Below are 22,146 nucleotides of genomic sequence, written 5' to 3' on the forward strand. Positions count from 1 at the left end.
AGGCTAGAATCTTCCCGGTAAGCGCACCTTGGGGTGCTTACACACATCATTAGAAATGGGCTAGTCCAGGTGCGAGAATTAGCCTGTAAGGGCTAGAGTTCATGGGCCAAGCAGTTCTTAAATGAATACAGTTTGTGTGTTGTTATTTCGGGCATAAGCTAGCCAAGCGGCCGGGGTGTTGGGGACGCAGCCCCGCCGCCGCTCCTATTTCAACAGTGTCCCACGTTCTGTGTCAGATATTGTGATTTCTTTTTTCATTTTATGAAAAAAAAATAAAACTTGGGAGTAATTATTAGGGAATAAACCTGAGAGATCCATGGAGCGATGGAGCCATGAACACCCGCCTCTTCCCAATTTCTAGATCGAGAAGACCACACAACCTCTTAGCTCCTCCCTTTTCTCCTCCTTGTATCCTTATATCTCCCTCTGAGTCTGTCAGGAAACTCTATGGTCCACTTCAGCCAGCTGAATGTGGACTATGCCTCCCCCCACCCCCCGACTTAAGGTTGAACTCTATTGGTAGTCTTGGAGCAATCAATACAAACAAATCTCCCCCAAAAGGAGCCCCCTGAGCTAGAGTTTCAGATGGTTGTTAGTGGAAAAACAAGCTGTGCTGGGAAAGCCAAGTGTGTAGAGATGATGCTAACGACAAGCAAGCCTGTCCCGGCCCCGGAACTACAGCTCAGTTCAAATACTAGAAAACATAGAACCTCAAGTAGAAAGACCCAGGGATCAGAATGGGCTGAAGACAGAATAAGTAGGAAGTGCCAGTCTGGGGCTTCCTTTTGTGACTCTGAAGGCTTATATAGAGCAACGAAAGAGGGGGGCTTGGAAATGTAAGACTCCTTGTCCGCTCCCCTTTCAGCCCCCACAGATTCCTTGTTCTGTAGGGAGGCATGGAAACCATGAGTGTCCTGGAGAGCTGAACACCCCTAGAAAATGAAGCTTCTATTGTGAAAGGCCATCAGCATAAACAGAAGAGTCCAAACTTTCTTTTTTCACTGGGAGATAGTATCGTACCCTGTTTTACAAGCCGTGAACTCATTATCCTTCTGTATTAGCCTTGAAAAATGTGTCAGGCCTGTGGCACCAGGCCAACTTTCTTTCTATTTTTAAATTTAACTTATTTTTTAAAAAGAAAACAAACTATCTTTTTTCATTTTACATACCAATCCCAGTTCTCTCTCCCTCCCTTCCTCCTGTCCCCTCTACCTATCCTCCCAACCCTCTCCAGCCATTCCCCAGAGAGAAAAAGGCACATTGCTTTGGGGAAGCTCTAATGCCCCTCTACTACATCCAGGATGAACAAGGTCTCCATCCAAAGAGAACGGGTTTCCAAAAAGCCAGTGCAAGCAGTAGGGATAAGTCCTGGTGCCACTGCCAGTGGCCCTGCAGTCTGCCCCAGCCATACAACTGTCACCCACATTCAGAGGGACTAGTTTGACCTATGCTGGTTCCTCCTTTGTTGGCTGGAGTTGGTGAGCTCTCATTAGTTCAGGTAAATTCTTTCAGTGGGTATCCCCATCATGGTCTTGACCTCCTTGCTCATATTCTCACTCCTCCCATTCTGGACTTTGGGAGCTCAGTCCAGTGCTCCGCTGCGGGTCTCCGCCTCTGTTTCCATCAGTTGCTGGATGAAGGTTCTGTAGTGATATTTAAGATATTCGTCAGTCTGACTACAGGGCAAGGACCAGGCCAATTTTCAATCAACTTTTATTTTTATTTTTAGTGATGTGTATGCATGTGTCTGGCTGTAGGTTTTTGGACATGCATGTAATGCCCAAAGAGGCCAGAAGATGGCATCAGATCCCCGCACACCTGTAAAGGCAGCATTGGGGAGGTGGCAAGTTTGAGGCAGTCCTGAGCTATCTCACACATCACTGTCTCATCCTGTGAGGGAGGTAGGAGCTGGGCTATTTATACACAGATTCCAGAGAGCTTTTATGATGCAGTTTAATCTCTGGCACTCCAGGTCTAAGATTGAAATTTTTAGGGTGACTTTTTTTTTTCTCTTTCTGGGAAAGCCCTCAGGCACAGAGAGGCAGATACCCTGAACATCGACAGCACCAAAATTTTGAAATGATTCCTAATACCTCTCCTTTTTTCACATGCCAAATTCGGCTCATCACCAAATTCTATCAGCTTTGTAATGTGATGATTGTGATCATCCCAGTGGTTACAGAAATAAAACTGAGTGCAAACCCAAAGGCAGAAGTTTCAGTTGCAAAGACAAAGGTTTGAGGACAGGGTGTCAGCACCGATTTTGAGAAATCCAGACCACCTGATAACAGAGAAAAGAGTTGGGAGCTTACTGAATCCTGCAGGAGCTTGACGGTGATGGGGAGGCATTAAGTTCTTTTTCTACATGCTTACTTTATGTGTGTATGTGTGTGTTTATGTGCATATGTGCACACATCTACATGTAAGCCACAGCTGGGACTTATGGCCACACTCCTTCACCCAGGCCACTGTGATTGCTCCTTCTCCTGGGTCACTCTGTGACCTGCTTCTTCATCTTCCTGTTTTTGCCTCTGCTCCCCACATTGGTTTCCTAGAGCTGCCATAGCTGGATCGTCCAAGCAGCAGAAGTGCAGAAGGTGCACAGCTCCACCGTGCTGCAGGCTAGAGGTCAAGGTCTTGGCCCGGCCACACTTCCTTTGATGACTGGAGAGTTCGCCAGCTTTCCTGGTCTCGTCTTGGCTTCTGGTGGTTTGCCAATGATCTTGGAATCTTTGGCAGGTAGATGTCTCACTCCAAACATCTGTAACTCTAGCTGTCCTGGAATTCACTAGACACCAGGCTGTCCTCAAACTCACAGTTATATACCTGCCTCCTGAGTGCTGGGTTTAACTTGGGAAGCAGAGGCAGGCAGATCTCTGTGAGTTCGAGGTCAGCCTGGTCTACAGAGCTAGTTCCAGGACAGGCTCCAAAGCCACAGAGAAACCCTATCTTGAAAAAAAAAAAAGTGTATGCCACCACAGCCAGCGAATGCCAGTCATACTGGATTAGGATCCATCCTATAGATGCTATGTCATAATAATTAGTTGTATCTACAAAGATCCAATTTCCAAGTAAAATTTTGTTTGGTGCTACTAGGGGCTAGACGCTTAGCTATCTTCTGTAAGGAACACTAGTCAACCAATTACATTCCTGCCCATTTCCATTGTCTATTCTTTTTTTTTAATATTTATTTATTTGTTATGTATACAATTTTCTGTCTGTGTGTATGTCTGCAGGCCAGAAGAGGGTACCAGACCTCATTACAGATGGTTGTGAGCCACCATGTGGTTGCCGGGAATTGAACTCAGGACCTTTGGAAGAGCAGGCAATGCTCTTAACCACTGAGCCATCTCTCCAGCCCCCATTGTCTATTCTTAAATCTTATTTATTTATGTATATGTGTGACTGCATGCATATGAGCCCCTTGGAGGTCAGAGGGCCTCAGATCCAACAATGGAGTTACAAGCAATAAACTTTCTCTCTCTGGTTTTTTGAGACGGGGTTTCTCTGTAGCTTTGAAGCCTGTCCTGGAACTAGCTCTATAGATCAGGCTGGCCTCGAACTCACAGAGATCCGCCTGCTTCTGCCTGTGCTGGGATTAAAGGCGTGCCCACCATTGCTCAGCACAATAAACTCTCATAACTGCTGAGCTATCTCTCCAATACCCTTCATATTGTATTTTTAATTTTTTATTTATTTTTGAGACAGGGTCTCATGTAGCTCAGTCTAATTCTCAGCTATGTAATTAAAGATGACCTTAATTTAATTTTTTTTTGAGACAGGGTTTTTTTTTTTTGTTTGTTTGTTTTTGTTTTTGTAGCCCTAGCTGTCTTGGAACTCACTTGATAGACCAGGCTGGCCTCAAACTTGGAAATCCATCTGCCTCTGCCTCCAAAGGCATGGGCCACCACTGCCTGGCTGACCTTGAATATCTGATCTTCCTGACTCTACCTCTTGCGTGTTGGGATTGCTGACGTGTATCCCAGCACACCCGGTTTTTACAGTGCAGGAGGTCAAGCCCAGATCTTTGAGCATGCTAGGCAAACACTCTACCAACTGAGCCCCACTCCCAGCCCCAATTTTGATCCTTTCAAATAGCTAATGAGGCTTTTGTTTCTGTTTAAATGTTCCCGATGATTAAGAGTAAACATTCAAATCTTTAAATCGTCTATGACACCCTTATTGTCAGCCTGTCCATCTCTTCTCTGACTTTGTCTCTCATTCTCTTCATTCAGTCCACAGCTTTATTGTTCCTTGCAACCTTATGGTGAGCCATACTCTAAAGATTGAGTGTGTGTATTAAGTGAGGACGCTGAGAACTCTTTCCCCTTTTCGACATCAAAGAGCATCATATTTCCCAGTTTGGAGATGGAAGATCTTCCCCAGGAAAATTAACTAAACCAAGAGAAAGCCCACGAAGTCCACAATGGGAAGTTGTAGTGTTATTTTCTTTGTGTTTTAACAAAGAAAGCTTGCCTAAAGCAGAGCTAAGCCACTAGAGGCCAGGGATTCATGGCACACACCTTTAATCACAGGATTTGGGAGGCAGAGGCTACCCTGGACTACACAAGATCGAACCAGAAACAGATCCAAGTGGTGGCGACTCACACCTTTAATCCCAGTGTTTGGGATTCACACACCTTTAATCCCAGAACTAGGGAGATGAAGACAGGAGCAGTATGGCCAGGCAGAGAGAGGAATTTAAAGGGGAAGGGACAGGAACTCATTGGAGTGTGGAGTCTGAGGTTTGATGGAGAGATACAGGGCAGTCTAGGCAGGCTGAGGATCGCCCCTTTGGTCTGATCTTTGGTAGAGGTAAAAGGTCTCTCTAGTGGCTGGTTGCTCTGCTTCTCTGATCTTCAGCTTTAACCCCTATATCTGACTCTGGGTTTTGATTAATTAAGACCAACTAGAATTTGTGCTACAGGAAGTCTTCTAATGAAAAAGCCCAAAGAGACTGCCGTATTCGTAAAGGCCACCAAAAAATAAACCATGCCTCTGTGCACACATATTCCAGCTGACTTTAATCAATGCCCCACTCTCTGCTAGATGTGGTAGTACACATTTGTAACCCCAGCTCACAAAGAGCCAGGACAATCGCGTTTAAGGCCAGCGTCAGTTATTTGAGGAGTTGGAGCCAGCCTTGCCTACTTAACTAAACTATGAGGTAGAGATTTCTTAAAAGACAAAACAAACAAACAAACCAAACCCATATCCTCTAGGCTAGTGAGATGGCCCAGCAGTCAAGAACACCTGCTGCTCCTCCAAAGGACCTGAGTTCGATTCCCAGCACCTGTAACTCCAGTTTCAGGGGATCAGAGAAGCAGATCCAGTTCCTCTGGCCTTCTTGGGCACCAAGAATGCACATGTTGTACAGATATATATATATGGAAAAACATCTATACACATAAAATGTTTTTTAAAATAAAACAAGATAAAGATGCTACTCTTGAGGCCTGTGAGGTGGCTAAGTGGGTAAAAGCGCGTGCTACTGAGACTGATGGCCTGAGTTTGATACAGAACACACCTGGTGGAAGCCAACTTCCACAAGTTGTTCTCTGACTCCATGCATGCATGTACTGTGTTACTTGCATGTGGATGCATACATGTAGATGTGTGCACATATGCACATAAACACACACACACATAAAGTAAGCATGTAGAAAAAGAACTTAATGCCTCCCCATCACCATCAAGCTCCTGCAGGATTCAATAAGCTTCCACTCTTTTCTCTGTTATCAGGTGATCTGGATTTCCCAAAATCAGTGCTGACACCCTGTCCTCAAACCTTTGCCTTTGCAACTGAAACTTCTGCCTTTGGGTTTGTGCCACGTCCACAGCAGTGACTGCTGTGTAGTGACAAAATGCCTCTGCGCTGGCTTTTGCCTGCTGAAGGATTGGGGTTAGAGCTTCTTGGAGCGAAGCCCCAGGTGGTCCCCCTGGCAATCAGCAGTCCAGAGAGGACCTGATGCCCTAGGCAAATCTCGTATCTGGAGATGGCCTTGAGAGCGAGCCCTCCTGACACCTTGCCTGATCTTTCTCTGTATTTCTTAACTTTCTTGTTTATAGCTGACCGCTTACCAAGAGATCAAAGTACGTCCTTGGCTCGGCTCCACTGTTCAATAAAGCAGTCCTTGAGGAACTGAAGTATGCCCCACGCCACATGAGCCTGGGAAACTTTATTATTTATGAAACAGAAGCGGCTAAGGTTAATATGTTACGAGGGAATCATCAAGGTGAATCAGATTTAGAGAAGAAAAGGAGAGTTAGAGAAAATTCCCCTTTATGAAAAGATTAGCTAGATCTCAGAAACCCTGGAGTCTTTATAATAAGAAGGAAAGAAAGGAAATTATTGATAACATGAGACTAGTTTTAATATATTGGTATAAGAACTATCATGAGAAAATGAGAAAACTATTAGGAGATATGGAACAAAGAATAAAAACTATATAGATGGAAAGCTAAACACAGGACCCTGAGAACTAGTCACCCACGGTAGAAAGTAAATAATGGTGTGAGACAGAATTCTAAAAGACAAAACAAAACTAAAAGTCCTTGCCAACATCTTGAGCACGGAAGGGGGAACACGTAGAAAGGAGCACGTAGAAGAAGCTCTATTTTGGTTATGCTTAATCTTGATTTATGTCTGGAACCCTGAGTGGGGTGATGTAATGCACCTGCCAAGTTCTTTGATCTGTTTTGTACAAAAACTGAAGCTTTGCAGAAGTAAAGTTGCAGCAGATTTTCACTACACAGTGTGTCTGTCTGTCATTTCCCTTGCATCGTATCCTGACTATCCTATCCTTCACCTTGGTCCCCCGTGGGTGGTGGTCTCCGAGAGGGACGGTCCGCGGCAGGTTTGCACTCAGTTTTATTTCTGTAACCACTGGGATGATCACAATCATCACCCACCCTGAATCATCAGCTGGCCAAGTGTGTCAATAAGGCACCCTGAAGGGACTGGTATCAGCACAAGACACCCCAAGACCAAGTTCTCAGTACAAAGAAGATTCTTTTGCTTCAGAGAGACAAAGGGCAGGGAATAAGAGACAAAAGCACTGACAGCTGATCCCTGGGACTCCCCAGATAGCCAGTCTACCTTACTTGGCAAGTTTGGAACCAATGAAAGACCCTGTCTCAAAATAATGATGAGTGGTACCCAAGGGATGACTCCCGAGGTTATTCTCTGACTTCACACACACATACACCTGCACACACACACAAAACGTAAGAAAAAAGAAATGAAAGAATGTGAAGAAATTAGAGCCTTCATAAATTGCCAGTAGGAATGTGGTGGCCACCAAGGAAGACAGTTTGTCAACAAATTCAACATAGCCTGATCATATAAGCCAGGAATAAGTTCATCTCTAGCTCTTCATCCAAAAGAAATGGAAATTTATGGTCACACAAAAAGTTGTGTATGAATGTTCACAATGGTGTTACAGTCAAAACGCGTACAACTCAAGTGTTAGCCAACTAATAGATAAATAAAATGTGGTGGCAAAAGACTGGCAAGATTGCTCAGTGGGCTAAGCCACCCCGTGGCTGAGGACCTAAATTGGATCCCTGGAACCTATGTAGTAGAAGGAGGGAACCAACTCCCTCAAGTTGTCCTTTGACCTGCATATGTGTGCTATGGCATGTGTGTACACCCAAACCACCCCAGGATAAATAAATGTGGTTAAATAAACCCCACATTTTTTATGTCTATGTGCCTATATCTGTGTCTGTGTATGTCAAATACCAGTGGATGCCTGCAGAGGATAGATGAGGGCGTTTTATGCCCTGGAGCTAAAGTTATAGATGGTTGTGAACCAGCTGACAGCTGACACATGGAAGCTGGAACTGAACTCTGGTTCTCTGAAAGAGCAACAAATGCTCTCAATTGCTGAACCATCTCTCCATCTGCTGTAAACAAGTTTTTAAAATCTGGCATATTCATACAATAAAATATTTGCTATAAAACCAGTTATGTACTGATATATACTACAACATAGATGAATTTTGAAAATATGATAAGTGCCCGGCAGCAGTAGTGGTGCATGCCTTTAATCCTAGCACTTGGGAGGCAGAAGCAGGTGGATCTCTGTGAGCTTGAGGCCAGCCTTGTTTTCAAAGCTAGTCCCAGAACATCCAGGGCTATTACACAAAGAAATTCTGTCTCAAAAAAAAAAAAAAAAAAGATGAGCTAAAGAAATCAGATATAAAAAGTCACATATTCTATGATTTTGTTTATATGGAATGTCCAGAAAATGTGAAAATCCACAGAGACAAAGGTAGATTTATAGTTTTCAGGGGCTGTATGGAGGAATGGAGAGTGAGTAGCTATAAGCTTTTTTGGGGGGTGATGAGAACATTCTGGAGTTCTATAACAGAGGCGTGCGCCACCACTGCCCGGCTTGAGGTGATGCTTTCAACCAAGTACCTCTCTTTGAGTGGCTCAGGTGCAGACTGTGTAAACATGTTTAGTCCCTGAGGGCTCTGTTCTTTCTTACACTGAGCTGAGATCATGAAGGCATTGTCTCTCAAGGGACAGTCTCAGCAGTTCAACAGAGAGACTGCATCATGCGTTCGGCTGGAGAAGGACGAGGAACAAGAGGTAGCCATTATTGGGCATGGACTCACTAGATTCCAGACACACAAGAGCACATATTGGACTTAGAGGATTCAGCTTCCTCTTTAAGCAGGTGAGGGGATGTGCCCAAGGTACTTAGAGTTTATTAGTTATAGAATGGAAATTGGAGCCCAGACTCATCTGATTAAGACAAATCTGCACTCAGAGAAGCTGACACTTTGCCCAGAGAGTCTCATCTAGATTCTGACCCCAACACTCTACCATTCACATACTCACTTGTTCACTTATTGGTTCATTCCAGAAGCTCCGCCCCCCCACCCCCGCCAGGCAATGGGACCTCTACAGGAGCAGGTACAAGGGAGCCACCACTGAGAGAGTAGGCCCTAGCCAGAGTATCATTAAGTCATATTTCGAAAACCTGTACTCCACAAAATTGGAAAACTTAAAGAAAACGGACAAATTTCTGGATAAATGTCACTTAATCAAAATTAAATCAAGACCAGATAAGCAAATTAAATAGACCTATAACTGCTAAAGAAATAGAAATAGAGGCTGGAGAGATGGCTCAGTGGTTAAGAGCACTGACTGTTCTTCCAGAGGTCCTGAGTTCAATTCCCAGCAATCACGTGGTGCCCTCTTCTGGCCTACAGGCAGGATAGTGTGTAAATAAATAAATAAATAAATCTTTAGAAAAAAAAAAAAGAAATAGAAATAGTCATCAAAAGTCTCCCAATTAAAAAAAAAACCCAAAAAACAAACAAACACCAAAAACCCAGGGCCAGATGGTTTCAGCGTAGAAGTCTACAAGATTTTAAAAGAAGAACAAATACCAATACTCTTCAAATTGTTCTACACAATAGAAACAGAAGGAACATTGCCAAACTCTCTTTATTAGGCTACAATTACCCTGATACCCAAACTACAAAGACATTACTAAGAAAGATAATTACAGAACAATCTTACTCATGAACATTGTGCAAAAATACTAAATAAAATACTGGCAAACCAAATGCAAGAACACATCAGAACCATCATCCACCATGATCAAGTAGGCTTCATCCCAGAGATGCAGGGATGGTTCAACATAGGTACTTTGTCAGTGTAATTCACCATATAAACAAACTGAAAAAAAAAAAAACACCCACAGAATTATCTCATTAGATGCTGAAAAAGCCTTTGACAAAATAAGACATCTTTTCATGATAAAGGTCTTGGAGAGAGCAGGACTACAAGGATCATACCTAAACATAACAAAGGCAATATACAGCAAGCCAAAAGCCAACATCAAACTAAATGGAGAACTCAAAGCGATCCCACTGAAATCAGGAACAAGACAAGATTGTCCACTCTCTCCATATCTATTCAATACAGTTCTTGAGGACCTAGCTAGAGCAATAAAACAACAAAAGGAGATCAAGGGGATACAAATCGGAAAAGAAGTCAAACTCTCACTATTTGCTGATGATATGAGAGTTTACATAAGTGATCCCAAAAATTCTACCAAGGAACTTCTACAACTCATAAACACCTTCAGTAATGTAGCAGGATATAAGATTAACTCAAAAAAATCAGTATCCCTCCTTTACACAGATGATAAATGGGCTGAGAAAGAAATCAGAGAAACAACACCCTTCACAATAGCAACAAATAACATGAAATATCTGGGAGTAACTCTAACCAAACAAGTGGAAGACTTGTATGACAAGAACTTTAAATTTTTGAAGAAAGAAATTGAAGAAGACACCGGAAAATGGAAAGATCTCCCATGCTCTTGGGTAGGCAGAATTAACATAGTAAAAATGGCAACCTTACCAAAAGCAATTACAGATTGAATGCAATGCCCATCAAGATCCCAGGAAAATTCTTCACAGACCTTGGAAGAACAATACTCAACTCCATATGGAAAAACAAAAACCTAGGATAGCCAAAACAATCCTGTACAATAAAGGAACTTCTGGAGGCATCACAATCCCTGACTTCAAGCTCTACTACAGAGCTACAGTACTGAAAACAGCCTGGTGTTGGCATAAAACCAGACAGGAAGACCAATGGAATTGAATTGAAGACCCAGATATCAATTCACACACCTACAAATATCTGATTTTTGACAAAGAAGCAAAAAATATAAAACGAAAAAAAAGAAATCATATTCAACAAATGGTGTTGGCATAACTGGATATCAACATGTAGAAGAATGAAAATAGATCCATATCTATTGCCATGCACAAAACTCAAGTCCAAATGTATCAAAGACCTCAACACAAAACCAACCACACTGAACCTCACAGAAGAGAAAGTGGGAAGTATACTTGAATGCACTGGCACAGGGAACCACTTCCTAAATAGAACCCCAGGAGCACAGACACTGAGAGAAACAATTAATAAATGGGACCTCCTGAAACTGAGAAGCTTCTGAAAAGCAAAAGACATGGACAACGAGACAAAACGGCAGACTACAGAATGGGAAAAGATCTTCCACCAACCCCACATCATGGATCTAATTTACATGGGAAGACATACATGGATCTAATTTACATGGGAAGTAGAAAAAGACAAGATCTCTAGGCCTGGATTGCAATTCAAGCAAGTAGATGGGTTGATTGCATCACCGAAGAGGCCCTAGAGTGACGGCCAGGGGACAAGAGGACTTAGTAGCAAAAAAATAATAATTCAAGTATTGGCAGCAGAGGTAAATTCTCTACCCACCTCCTTCCTGGAATTGTATGAAGTACGGCAAGGGGGGGTGAGCAGCCACTGGCAGAGAGATCTGAAGGGGAAGTGGTATTGAGGCACAGCTTCTCAACCACAACAGGAAGCAGAGGGTCGGCTTCCTGAACTGAGACACAGGGTATTTATTGACTACAGAACTGCATTACGAAGGGTCACTAGGAAGAGGGTAAAGCGTGCCTCAGAGGGAGCGAGTTTGAGAACAGATTGGAGACCATGGAGTCGCCAAGGAAGACAAGGCTGGGATATCTGAGCAGATGCAGCGCTGCAGTCCTGACCGGAACCGCACATTTCACGTTCTGGTTCCTAAGCTAAAGAGAACACTCTTTTCAAATGGAGAGAACAAGGGATAGTCAGTGAAGGGTCCACGAATAAGAAGATAGAAATGTAGATTCCAGAAATAGGAATGTAAAAATAAAGAAATATAAAGTCGGAAGCTTAGGAGAATGAGAGCAGGCTGTTAGCAGCTTTTTCAGCAGCTTAAGGATCAACTATTATCAGTGAGATACTTTGCTTTACAACCCACAGCTCTGTCTGCAAGGCTGAAGCGGCCCCCTGCAAACTGAGGGACAGCTTTTAGATACCCCCCCCCCCCCGCCACTCATGACCGGCAATTGATGGGAGCTGAGTTAGCTTTAAAATGATGGGATGTACCTGACTTTTTGGTTGTTCTTTTTTCCTTACCCTTCCCTGCTACACAAAACTGGTGGTATCAGTGGGGGAGTGTAGAGCTTTGGTAAACATCATCAGAAAATGCCAGAAGAATATAATGGGCTACATGCAAATGCTAGTTTAACTAAAAAAAACACCTCTGTTAATGGAAATTGCAAAGAAGGGTAATTTATATCTGAGTTTTACCTGAACATTGTAAAAATTCCCTTATTATTGCCTAATGCTTGCTGCTTCTTGCTATAAAAAGGAAAAGTCTGGAAACCATCCTTTGCCACATCCTTACAAGTTCTGTGGTCTCAGCTAGCTGATAAGCTTTTTGAGCTCCATGTAGATTTATTTTTGTAATTTTGTATTTTTTCTGGAATAAAGTTTGTTCTGGTCTAATAGACTTTGGTGGTCTGTCCCCCATCTTTGCACAACCCCCGCGGGCCCAACAGTCAGGGTGCCCAAACAATGAGGAAAGATTTTGTTAGGAGGTAGGGCTGGGAGAGTCTGCCTCAAACCAGGCCAACAATGTTTAAATAGTTTTGTTTTGAGACAGGGTCTCGTGTAGTTCAGGCTAGTTCAGTGTGTGGGTAAGGATGACTTTGAACTTCTAATTCTCCTGCCTCTACCTAAGTGCTAAGATTTCAGACATATGCTACCATGTCCAGTTTATGCAGTGTAAAGGATTGAACCCAGGACTCCTGCGTGCTAGACAAGGCCTCTACTGACTAAACTTCATCCCTAACTCCACCAACCTTGCTTACATTGTATGAGGAAATGCCGTGGGGTGGGGAAGGGAGGTCGGCTAACTGGATTGAACTCAGGTCATGCTTAGAAACTGACTGAGCTATCTCCCTTGCCTACATTTATTTCGTAAATACTTTTTGCCGTCCCTGGTTTTTTTTTTTTTTTTTTTTTTGAGACAATGCCTCTCTCTCTTTTTATTTATTTATTTATTTATTTATTTTTTGAGACAGGGTTTCTCTGTGGCTTTGGAGCCTGTCCTGGCACTAGCTCTGTAGACCAGGCTGGTCTCGAACTCACAGAGATCCGCCTGCCTCTGCCTCCCATCGCCCGGCTGACAGTACCTTTTAAAGCATAGGCTGGCCTTGAACTCTTCTCCACCCTCATGCCTCCATCCCCCAAGGGCTCCACCATACAAGATCTGGTTTTGTTTCTTAAAACAATTTGAAGCATTTATTTATTTAAAATAATTTAAAGCATTTGTGAATGTATGCATGTATTTATACGTGGTGTATCCATGGCACTCATGTGGAGGTCAGAGGACAACTTTCAAAACTCAGTTATCTCCTTCCACCCTATTGGCCTTGGGGATCGAACTCAGGTTGTCAGGGTATAAAGTAAAGTGCCTTTCCTCACTGAGCATTCTTCCTCATAAGAAGCAGTTAGGGTGAGCATCCAAACTGCCTAGGCTCCCCACCAAGCCAGTACGTGCGGTAGGATCAAAAACCCATTGCCATTGATCTTGAGTTCTCAGTAGTCCTCATTGTCCGCTATGTTCAGCGAGTCCGGTTTTACCCACAGGGCAGGGAACCCTGATTGCTCTTTGGGCTGACGAGGGAGGGGGACTTGATTGGGAGAGGGGGAGGGAAATGGGAGGCGGTGGCGGGGAAGAGACAGAAATCTTTAATAAACAAATAAATTAAAATAAAAAAAATTAAGAAGCAGTTAGGGGCTGTAGAGATAGCTTAGATGTTAAGGGCACTTGTTGCTCTTGCAGAGAACCCAGGTTCGATTCCTGGCCTCTAAGGAGCTCACACTATCTCTGACTCCGGTTCCATGGGATCCGATGCGGTCTTCTGGCCTCCGAACACACAAATACATATATGTAGGCAAAACACTTATACACATAAAACAAAAATAAATCTAAAAATAGGAGCTACCAAAGGAAGGCCATGTGATCACACAGGAAGACAAACATCTACAACCAAAGGAGAAAAATCTCAGAAAAACCCGAGTATCCGTGCCTTGATCTTATTAGGATTTCAGTCTCCAACGCCAAGAGAAAATGCATTTCCATTATATTAAGCTACGCAGTCTGTGGTACTCAATGGTAGTCCTAGCAAACTAGAACGAGGGTGTTGTGCCTTTCAAACTAATGGACCGCGCTGCCCCATTCAGTTGACTAGACTCCCCGTGGTCCGGTGTTAACTGGAAGCCCTGACTGGAACCCTTAAGGATTTTGGACCTGCTGGGATACATGCTGCCTTCGAGTGGGCCGCTGTGTGACATGATGACCAGTCTTGGGACCCAGAACCTCACCCCTTTCCCTGCACAGGGAAGGAAGGTGACTGGCGGTGTGTGCCGTGTTGGGTGAAGGAATGAATGAAGGGCGCCTGTGCCTGAGGTATCCAGGGGTGAGAGGGAAGAGGCCATCCGTGGCGGGGAGAGAGGTGCCCGAGGAGGCGAGTCTCAGGACGCCGAGGAGGACAGTTGCCTGTGGGACAGCAAGGACTAGAAACCAGCGGCTTTGAGAGGAGGAGCGGCCGGCGGACGAGCGGTCGGGCGGGCGCGCGCTCGACGCGTCCTCTGGGCTCGGCCCTCAGGGCGCGCGCCCGTCCCAGCCGCACCCCGCCCCCTGCCCCAGGCCGGCTCGCTGGACCCCACGCGCTGCGGGGCCGCGCACGCCCCCTTCGCCGGCCGGGACCCCGGGTGCGCGCGCTCGGCGCTTCCCCCTCCCCCTCCCCGCCCGGCGGGCGCGCGCCGCCTCCCGCTCCCGCTCCAGCTGGCGGCGGCGGCGGGGATTGTTTTTGTTGTCGCTGAGGCCGGAAGAGCCTTGAGAGAGCCGGGTCCCGGTTCCCCGGGCCGGGCGCCGCCGCCGCCCCCTGCCCAGCGCCCGCGTCTTCGCGGCGCCGCCTCAGCGCCAATATTCCGGAGAGCAAGCGTTACACGGCGGCGGCGGCGGGGCCCGGAGCGGGAGGCGCCGGGGACCGGAGCGAGGCGGCCCCCGTCGCCGCCATGGAGGCGCTGGGACCCGGTGAGGAGCGCGCTCAGGCCGGGGCCGGGATCCGGGGCTCGGGAGGGCGGACGGAGCGGCGGAACGGACTGTCGCTGCCCCGCGGCCGCTCGCGGGGAGCCGGATGCGGGTTGCCAGGCCCCGGGAAGGAAGGGACCCCATGCCCTCGTCCCCGGGGGGCGGGGACCGCGCCCCAGCTGAAGACACTGGGTCTTTTCTAGACCCCTCTGGGGGAAGTCTGAGGGAGGGAGCTCAGGAGCTGCCCCGAGTCCGCCGAGGGAGGGCGGACCAAATCCGACCTCAGAGCTGTCCGCGGTCGCCGTGAGGCCAGCTGGGGCCTCAAAAGGGACCGTGTGTGCGGTGCAGGCGGAGGCCTGGCCCAAACCTGGGAGGCCTCCTACCTTCGACCTAGGGTGTTTTTGGCGTGGGGCCGAATCCCTTTTTTCCCTTTCAGAGGACGAAGAGAGACCCCTTCACCCCGTCCCTGACAGCCAAAGCGGGAAATGTCCGTTCTTTTTCCACGGCCCTGAAGTTTGGTGTCTGTCAGTTTGTCAGTCCCAGAGTGCTGATGACAGGGGAATTGTCAGCCAGGACTCTCCAACACCATTGAACTGGCTTAGGAGTGGTTGTGAGGATCCAGCGAGAAAGTGTTTTTGAAGCTGTGATTCCTGGAGGGTATGGGTGGCCTCTGGTTATCGCTCTTTCTGCCCCAACCCTAGGAAGCTTTTCAGACTCTCAGGAATGCTCTGCGGTCGCAGCCTGGTGCTCCTGTCACAAGCCCCAACAGGTTGCTAATGACTTGGCTAAGTAGGACAAGGTTTAGGGACAGTGAGGAATTAATTTTCATATTCAACCCTTGTCTATATAGTGGACTTAGTTGTATGCTTTTTAAGTACATAGAAAATTAGATTTATTTTTTTGAATTTGGAAACTGCAGGTTTGTTTACTTGGAACATGTTTACGTAACTGAGTAATTAAACCCTATCTTCATTTGCTGCTTGAAGTTGAAACGGAATTCAAGGCCGGCATATTCAAATTTCATAGACCTTTTAAAAATAAATTGGCTTAGCTGGGCACGGTGGCATATGCTTATAATCCTAACGGTTGGGAGGTGGAGGAGGAAGATCAGGAGTTCCAGGACAGCCTCGGTTTGTTTGAGTTTGAGATCAGCCTGGGCTACTTGAGACCCAGGCTATAAACAGATCGGAGCCTGCTGTATTGTTGCATACTTTCCATATCAGCATTTGCGAGGCCGAGGGAAAAAAGAATAGCAAGAGTTGGAAGGCAGCTTGGCCTACATAGACTCTGTCCAAAAGAAAATGCTGCATTGGTTAGTTATAGTTATATATTTGATAAACCCCAACATACTATGCTAAGCTACTTTCAGATAGCTTGATAAAAGCAGGCTTATGATTTTAGGACTACCAAAGTTCCTCTCAGATCTAATATAGTAATTTCATACTTGTATTGCCCCCAGCCCCTGCCTCCATTTTCCCACAACTTAATCCCATCGCACTTCAATTTCCTCTTCTTTAAAACAAGGCTAAGATGTGCTGTAAGACAGACGTGAGAATGAAAGGAGACGTGTGTCAGAACTAGACTAGTACAGATGTCCAACAAATGTTTCTTCTCTTCCCTCCCATGAGTAACTTACAATTGAAGCAACTGTTGCAGTTATTTACTGATACAGAGACTATGTAACTATGTGTACAAGCTGGGTGTCATTAAAAGAATCAACATGGTGAAGTAAGGAACAGCCCAGGACACCAGCTACCCACCCTCTGGTTTGATTTTAGTTTTTTTTCCCTGTCTGAGGACTAGCAATTCTTAGAACTGCTCAATTTGTAAGTGTCTTTTAAATAAGATTCATTAATCTTATTTAAAAGACATCGATTAATCTTATTTAAAAGACACCGATGATTAAGTGAAGATTTTACATAGATCTTCTCTGCTGAGTAATATGTTCCTGTCTGATGTATAGACTCTTGCGCTTTGGTATCTGACTACCTTGGAAACCTAGTTAGTAACAAGAAATAACAGTTGCTTGTTGAACATGGAATCAGAACAAAGGGAGTGGATGGGTCTTGTGGGATGTTGCTTCCAGGCTGTTGTAGAAAGGGAGAAGCACTTTTACTTCCATTAGAGCATGCCTAGGTCTAGTGTGTTGAATCTTTTGAGGGGTGGGGTTTCAATATCAGGTTTCTCTGTGTGACAGCTCTGGCTGTCCTGGAACTCACTCTGTAGACCAGCTGTCCCTGAACTCACAGAGATTCTCCTGCCTCTGCCTCCTGAGTGTTGGGATTAAAGGCGTGCGCCACCACCGTCCAGCTGTGTTGGGTCTTCTGCACCTGAACAATCCCTGGTGGCCTCTTAGTCCTACTTACTTCTCTGTCACTACCTGGGTTCATCTTCTGTCAGTAACTTAGAAAAGTAGATGACTTTTATCATTCATTTTGGTTATAGCGATTATAACCTTAACTTTTGCATGGTTCTTTTTTTTGTTTTTTTTTTCAAGTTGTTTTGCCTTTTTTGTGGTTTTTGTAGTGCTTGGGATGGAGCCCAGGCCCCATGAATGATAGACACTGCCTTATCACTGAGCTGTTTGCTGTCTTGCAGCCCTTTGTAGTGCTTTATAATTTGTAAATACTTTTATATGGGCTGGGGAAATGACTGAGTGGTTAAGAGTACTGGCTGCTCTTCCAGAGGACCTGGGTTCAGTTCCCAGCACCCATATAGTGGCTTGAAACTGAAACTCTAGTTCTAGGAGACCTGAGGCCACCTTCTAGCCTCCGTGAGCAGTGCATGTATATGGTGCACAGATATATGTTGATGGAAGTTTCTGTCCCAGCCACTCCTGTGGATATTCAGTCCCAAATAAACACACAGAGGCCTATATTAATTATAAATTGTTTGGCCTATTAGCTCAGGCTTATTATTAGTTAGCTATTACAATTTAAGTTAACCCATAATTCTTATCTATGTTTAGCCAAGTGACTTGATACCTTTTCTCAGAAAGGCATTCTCATCTTGCTTCCTCTGTGTCTGGCTTGTGACTGTGTCTCTGCCTTTCCTCTCCCAGAATTCTCCTTGTCTGGTCACTCCATTTCTTGCCTGGCTACTGGCCAATTAGTGTTTTATTAAACCTATATGAGTGACAGATCTTTATAGTATACAAAACATTATCCCACAGCAGATATACATGCAGGAAAAGCATCCGCACACCTAAAAATAATTTTAAAAAAGAAAATACTTTAATAATTATGAGTTCATTTGAGCCAGACCAGATGACTTTTAACTGTAAACCTAGCACTTGGAAGGCTGAAGCAGAGGGATTGTTATGAGCCCAAAGCCTAGGCTACTGAGTAAGACCCTATCAAAACAAAAACAAGAATGAAGAACTTTATAATCCAACCACCCAACCAACCAAACAAAGCCTATTAGTTCATTTGGTCCTTTGGGAAGTAGACAAGGCAGGTATCTGTCCTCATTTTATAGATGAAAAGATGAGTATCAAAGAGTGTAAATGACTACATCAAGACTCAAAGCTCCATGGGGAGGTGAGGACCAGAGTGTGGGGTGTTTCTTCCCTACTCTAACACCCTCTTTCTTTAAGGATGATCTAACTCAATATGTTTTGTTTTCAGAAAATGTAATTGTTTTGACTGTCAAAAAGTTGTAGGGTTGCCACCAATATAAAACCAGAATATCTGTGGGCATTATATAACCTTTATGCAGCTGTCATTATAATAGTTAACACTTGGGCTGGAGAGATGGCTCAGAGGTTAAGAGCATTGCCTGCTCTTCCAAAGGTCCTGAGTTCAATTCCCAGCAACCACATGGTGGCTCACAACCATCTGTAATGGGGTCTGGTGCCCTCTTCTGGACTGCAGGCATACACACAGACAGAATATTGTATACATAATAAATAAATAAATATTAAAAAAATAATAGTTAACACTTATTGGATGCATAGCTGTTACAAAGCGCTATCTATGTTAAGCCTTTTATAGACATCATCTCCAGGAATCCTCACTACAGTATTGCGAGATAGATGTACATATTACCACATAACCCCTGTTTTATAGAAGAGGAAGCTGAGATATAAAGTTAAGAGGTAGGCCCAACGCCATACAATTAGGAAGTGGTAAGACCAGAACTAAACCTGAACCCAGGTATTTTAGTTCATGAGGCTTAGGCACTATGCTTTATTGTTTTATTAGTTTTCCTAACTCAAAGAAAGTGGTTTTTGAAATTAAATTTTTAGAGTAGCTCACATAACCTTTCTCTTGTCAAAAAAAGCAAAACAAACCAAAAAAAAAAAAAAAAAGAGAAACCCCAACGAAACAAAACACAAAACAACCCAAAAGCAGCGACATGGGGCTGGAAAGAGATGGCTCAGTGGTGAAGAACATTCCTTTAGAGGACCTGCGTTCAGTCCCCGTACCCACATGGGAGCTAGCAATCGTCTCTAACTCTAGTTCCAAGAGGACCTGATGCCCTGTGCTGGAAACACACTCACACATATAAAATAAAATAAACCTCAAAAAAAAAAAGAAGAAAGAAAATGAGACATAAAACATTTTACTCTAATTTTTTTGATGCTAAGGATCAGGCCAGGGGATCATCTTGTACTACCTGTAGGGGCATCCTGTACCAATGAGCCATACTTCCAACCTTCTGTTGAATCTCTGTTATTTCAGAACCTCTGCCTATCCCTTAGTATAGATAATGAAATGATCTGTGAAATCTGGGGAAGAAATGGGAGACTTTGATCCAGATTCATAGGCCACTCATTTGATCAAAGTTTCAGCTACCAAATTCCTCTTATAAAAACAGATTGCTTCTAATTGTATGTTATGATGATTGCTTAAGTGTATCTTTTGCAAGGCTGACATATATATGATTTAATTGGGTTGATTGGTAATTGCCTTATCACACTCAATAAATCTTTGTGCATCACAATAGTATTTTTCGTGTGTTTTTATATATGCTATGTGCTTTTTCTTTTTTGAAAAACAATTGCCACATTTTGCATATTAGGGCTGAAGTTTCTGTTTTGTTTTTACCTGGAACTAATTATTTATCCATATTTATCGAATCTATACAACTTGCTAGGTGAAGAGTTAGGTATCGCAGGAACCATTAAATGGAACTCTAGTTCTTACAAGAATTTATGAGTCTACTATAGAAGATGAAATAATTTAACAACTTACTCCTTTTTAAAATTGTGTGTGTGGGTGTCTGTGCGCACGCATGTGCGTGCGCATGCATGCATGAATCAATCTGTTACTCTTTTCACCATGTGGTTATAGGGATCAAACTCAAGTTCGGGTACCTTTACCTGCTGTGCCGTCTTGCTGGTCCACAAGTGATTTCTTATATTTGAGCTAAGTCCTACCCAGTGCACAGGGTCTTGTGTATACAGGGGGTGATTCTTTCTCAGGAAGTTGCATCTGAGTTACATTTAGAAGTTTTGTATTTAGGAAGAAAATGAACAAAAATTGAATAATGTGAAGAAATATTCAGTACTTTATCTATTATATTAGTGTATAGTGATTTATCAATACAAATTTCATGAAGATATTTGCTGTGGTGTCCTTAAGTGATGTTGGAACAGAGCAGGCAAATATTTCAAAGCTTTTCCTTTTTAGTGAATTGTGTTTATTTTCAGCGAAATGTTACTTCAGTAAGAGAACTTGTAACTTTCCATTGTAACCACAACCTACTTTGCTCAGTGCCTATTCATAATGGAAAAGATACTTATTTTTTAGGCCAATGTCAACTTGATATTCTCCTTAGAGTGAGATTGGTTAGATAAGTATCTGCAGCCTGTGTCTACAAAATCCTTTCCCGATGAAGGTTAATAGAGGTTCTGTTTTGAAATGGGGAATAGGAGTCAAAAGGGAGAAGGAAGACAGGCAGAGAGGAAGGGAAAGGTGATAAAATGAGTTGAGTAAGTGATGAGTTATTTTGTTTATTCACTCCATAACTTTTAAGAGAATTAAATATGGTAATATATTCTGTAGGGCTGGGGCAATGGCTTAGTGGGCAGTGCAAGCACAAGGACCTGAGTTTGGATTCCCAGCACCCACGTAAGAAGCACTTGGCAGAAGTAGAAGGGGCAGTGCTGAAACAGGCAGAAATTTGGAACTCCTTTTAGCTGTCCAGTCAAGGTGAACCAATGAGCTTTAGGTTCAGTGAGCGATCCTGTCTTAGAAAGTAAGGTGGAGAGAGCTGGAGAGATGGTTCTCTGGTTAAAAAAAACTTGTTGCTATTGTAGTGGACCCAGCTTGGTTTTTCAGCACCCATATGGTGACTCACAACCATCTGTAACTCCAGTTCCAGAGGGTCTGATGCCCATCTCTGATGTCCATAGGCACCAGGCAGTCATGTGGTAAATCATACAGATATACAGGCAAAATACTTATACACATAAAAAATAAAATAAATATATCTTTAAAAAGTAAGGTGGAGATTGATAGATGAGAATACCTGATGTTCTCTGGCCTTCATGCATGCATACATGGGCATGTAACATTTAACACATGCACATGTGCACACACATGCAGGTGTGTGCATGTATATATATTGATATATAAATATTTATATGTATATATTAAAAAATGGGCTCTTCTGTGGCATATACGGGCCTCCAATTTGCAATGCTCCTGCTTTTTCCTCCTGAATACTAAGAACATAGGCATGTAGTTTTTTTTTTTAAAAAATTAATTCCTTTTACATACCAACCACAGTTTCCCCTCCCTCCCCTCCTCCCCCTTTTCCCTCCTCTTCCCACCCATCCATACCTCAGAAAGGGTAAGGCCTCCCCATGGGGAGTCAGCAAAGCCTGGCACATTCAGTTGAGGCAGGACCAAGCCTTCCTGTCCCATATCAAGGCTGAACAATGCGGCCCACCATATGAAATGGGCTTCAGAAAGCCAGCCCATATAGGCATGTAATCTTGTGAGTTGTGATTGGAGAGCTTCTGACTGAGTACTACTAGTATTTTGACCTGGATGAGTCCTGCTCATGGGTGTTGGTAGCACTCTGGTTGTGCAGACTACAATGTCTCTAGATACCTGCCTAATGTTCAAGTCAAGAGTCACTATTTTAGACCACTGATTTTGAGGGCTGAGGCCCTGATATTGAGTACATAATGTAGATTAGGTACATAGTAAATGAATTGGGTTCTTTGGTTTTTGAGACAGGT

At 44.0% G+C, this 22,146-nt stretch overlaps 1 protein-coding gene across 3 annotated transcripts in view; it reads left to right on the plus strand.

Annotated features, from left to right (window-relative positions):
- The first annotated feature begins 14,552 nt into the window (after nucleotides 1-14,552).
- LOC126509628 (protein argonaute-4) overlaps nucleotides 14,553-22,146 on the plus strand; it is a 58,890-nt gene continuing 51,296 nt past the window's right edge. The window contains exon 1 of one of the 3 annotated variants that reach the window (XM_050155669.1): nucleotides 14,553-14,957. In XM_050155669.1, the coding sequence (XP_050011626.1) occupies nucleotides 14,939-14,957 (19 nt within the window). In that variant the 5' untranslated portion in view covers nucleotides 14,553-14,938. The remainder of the gene's footprint in view (nucleotides 14,958-22,146) is intronic. The other 2 variants (XM_050155666.1, XM_050155658.1) reach the window with 2 other exon arrangements.

The sequence above is a fragment of the Alexandromys fortis genome, unplaced genomic scaffold, assembly GCF_014885135.2.
Source record: "Alexandromys fortis isolate MF-2015 unplaced genomic scaffold, M_Fortis_MF-2015_v1.1 scaffold_26, whole genome shotgun sequence".
Lineage (NCBI taxonomy): Eukaryota > Metazoa > Chordata > Mammalia > Rodentia > Cricetidae > Alexandromys > Alexandromys fortis.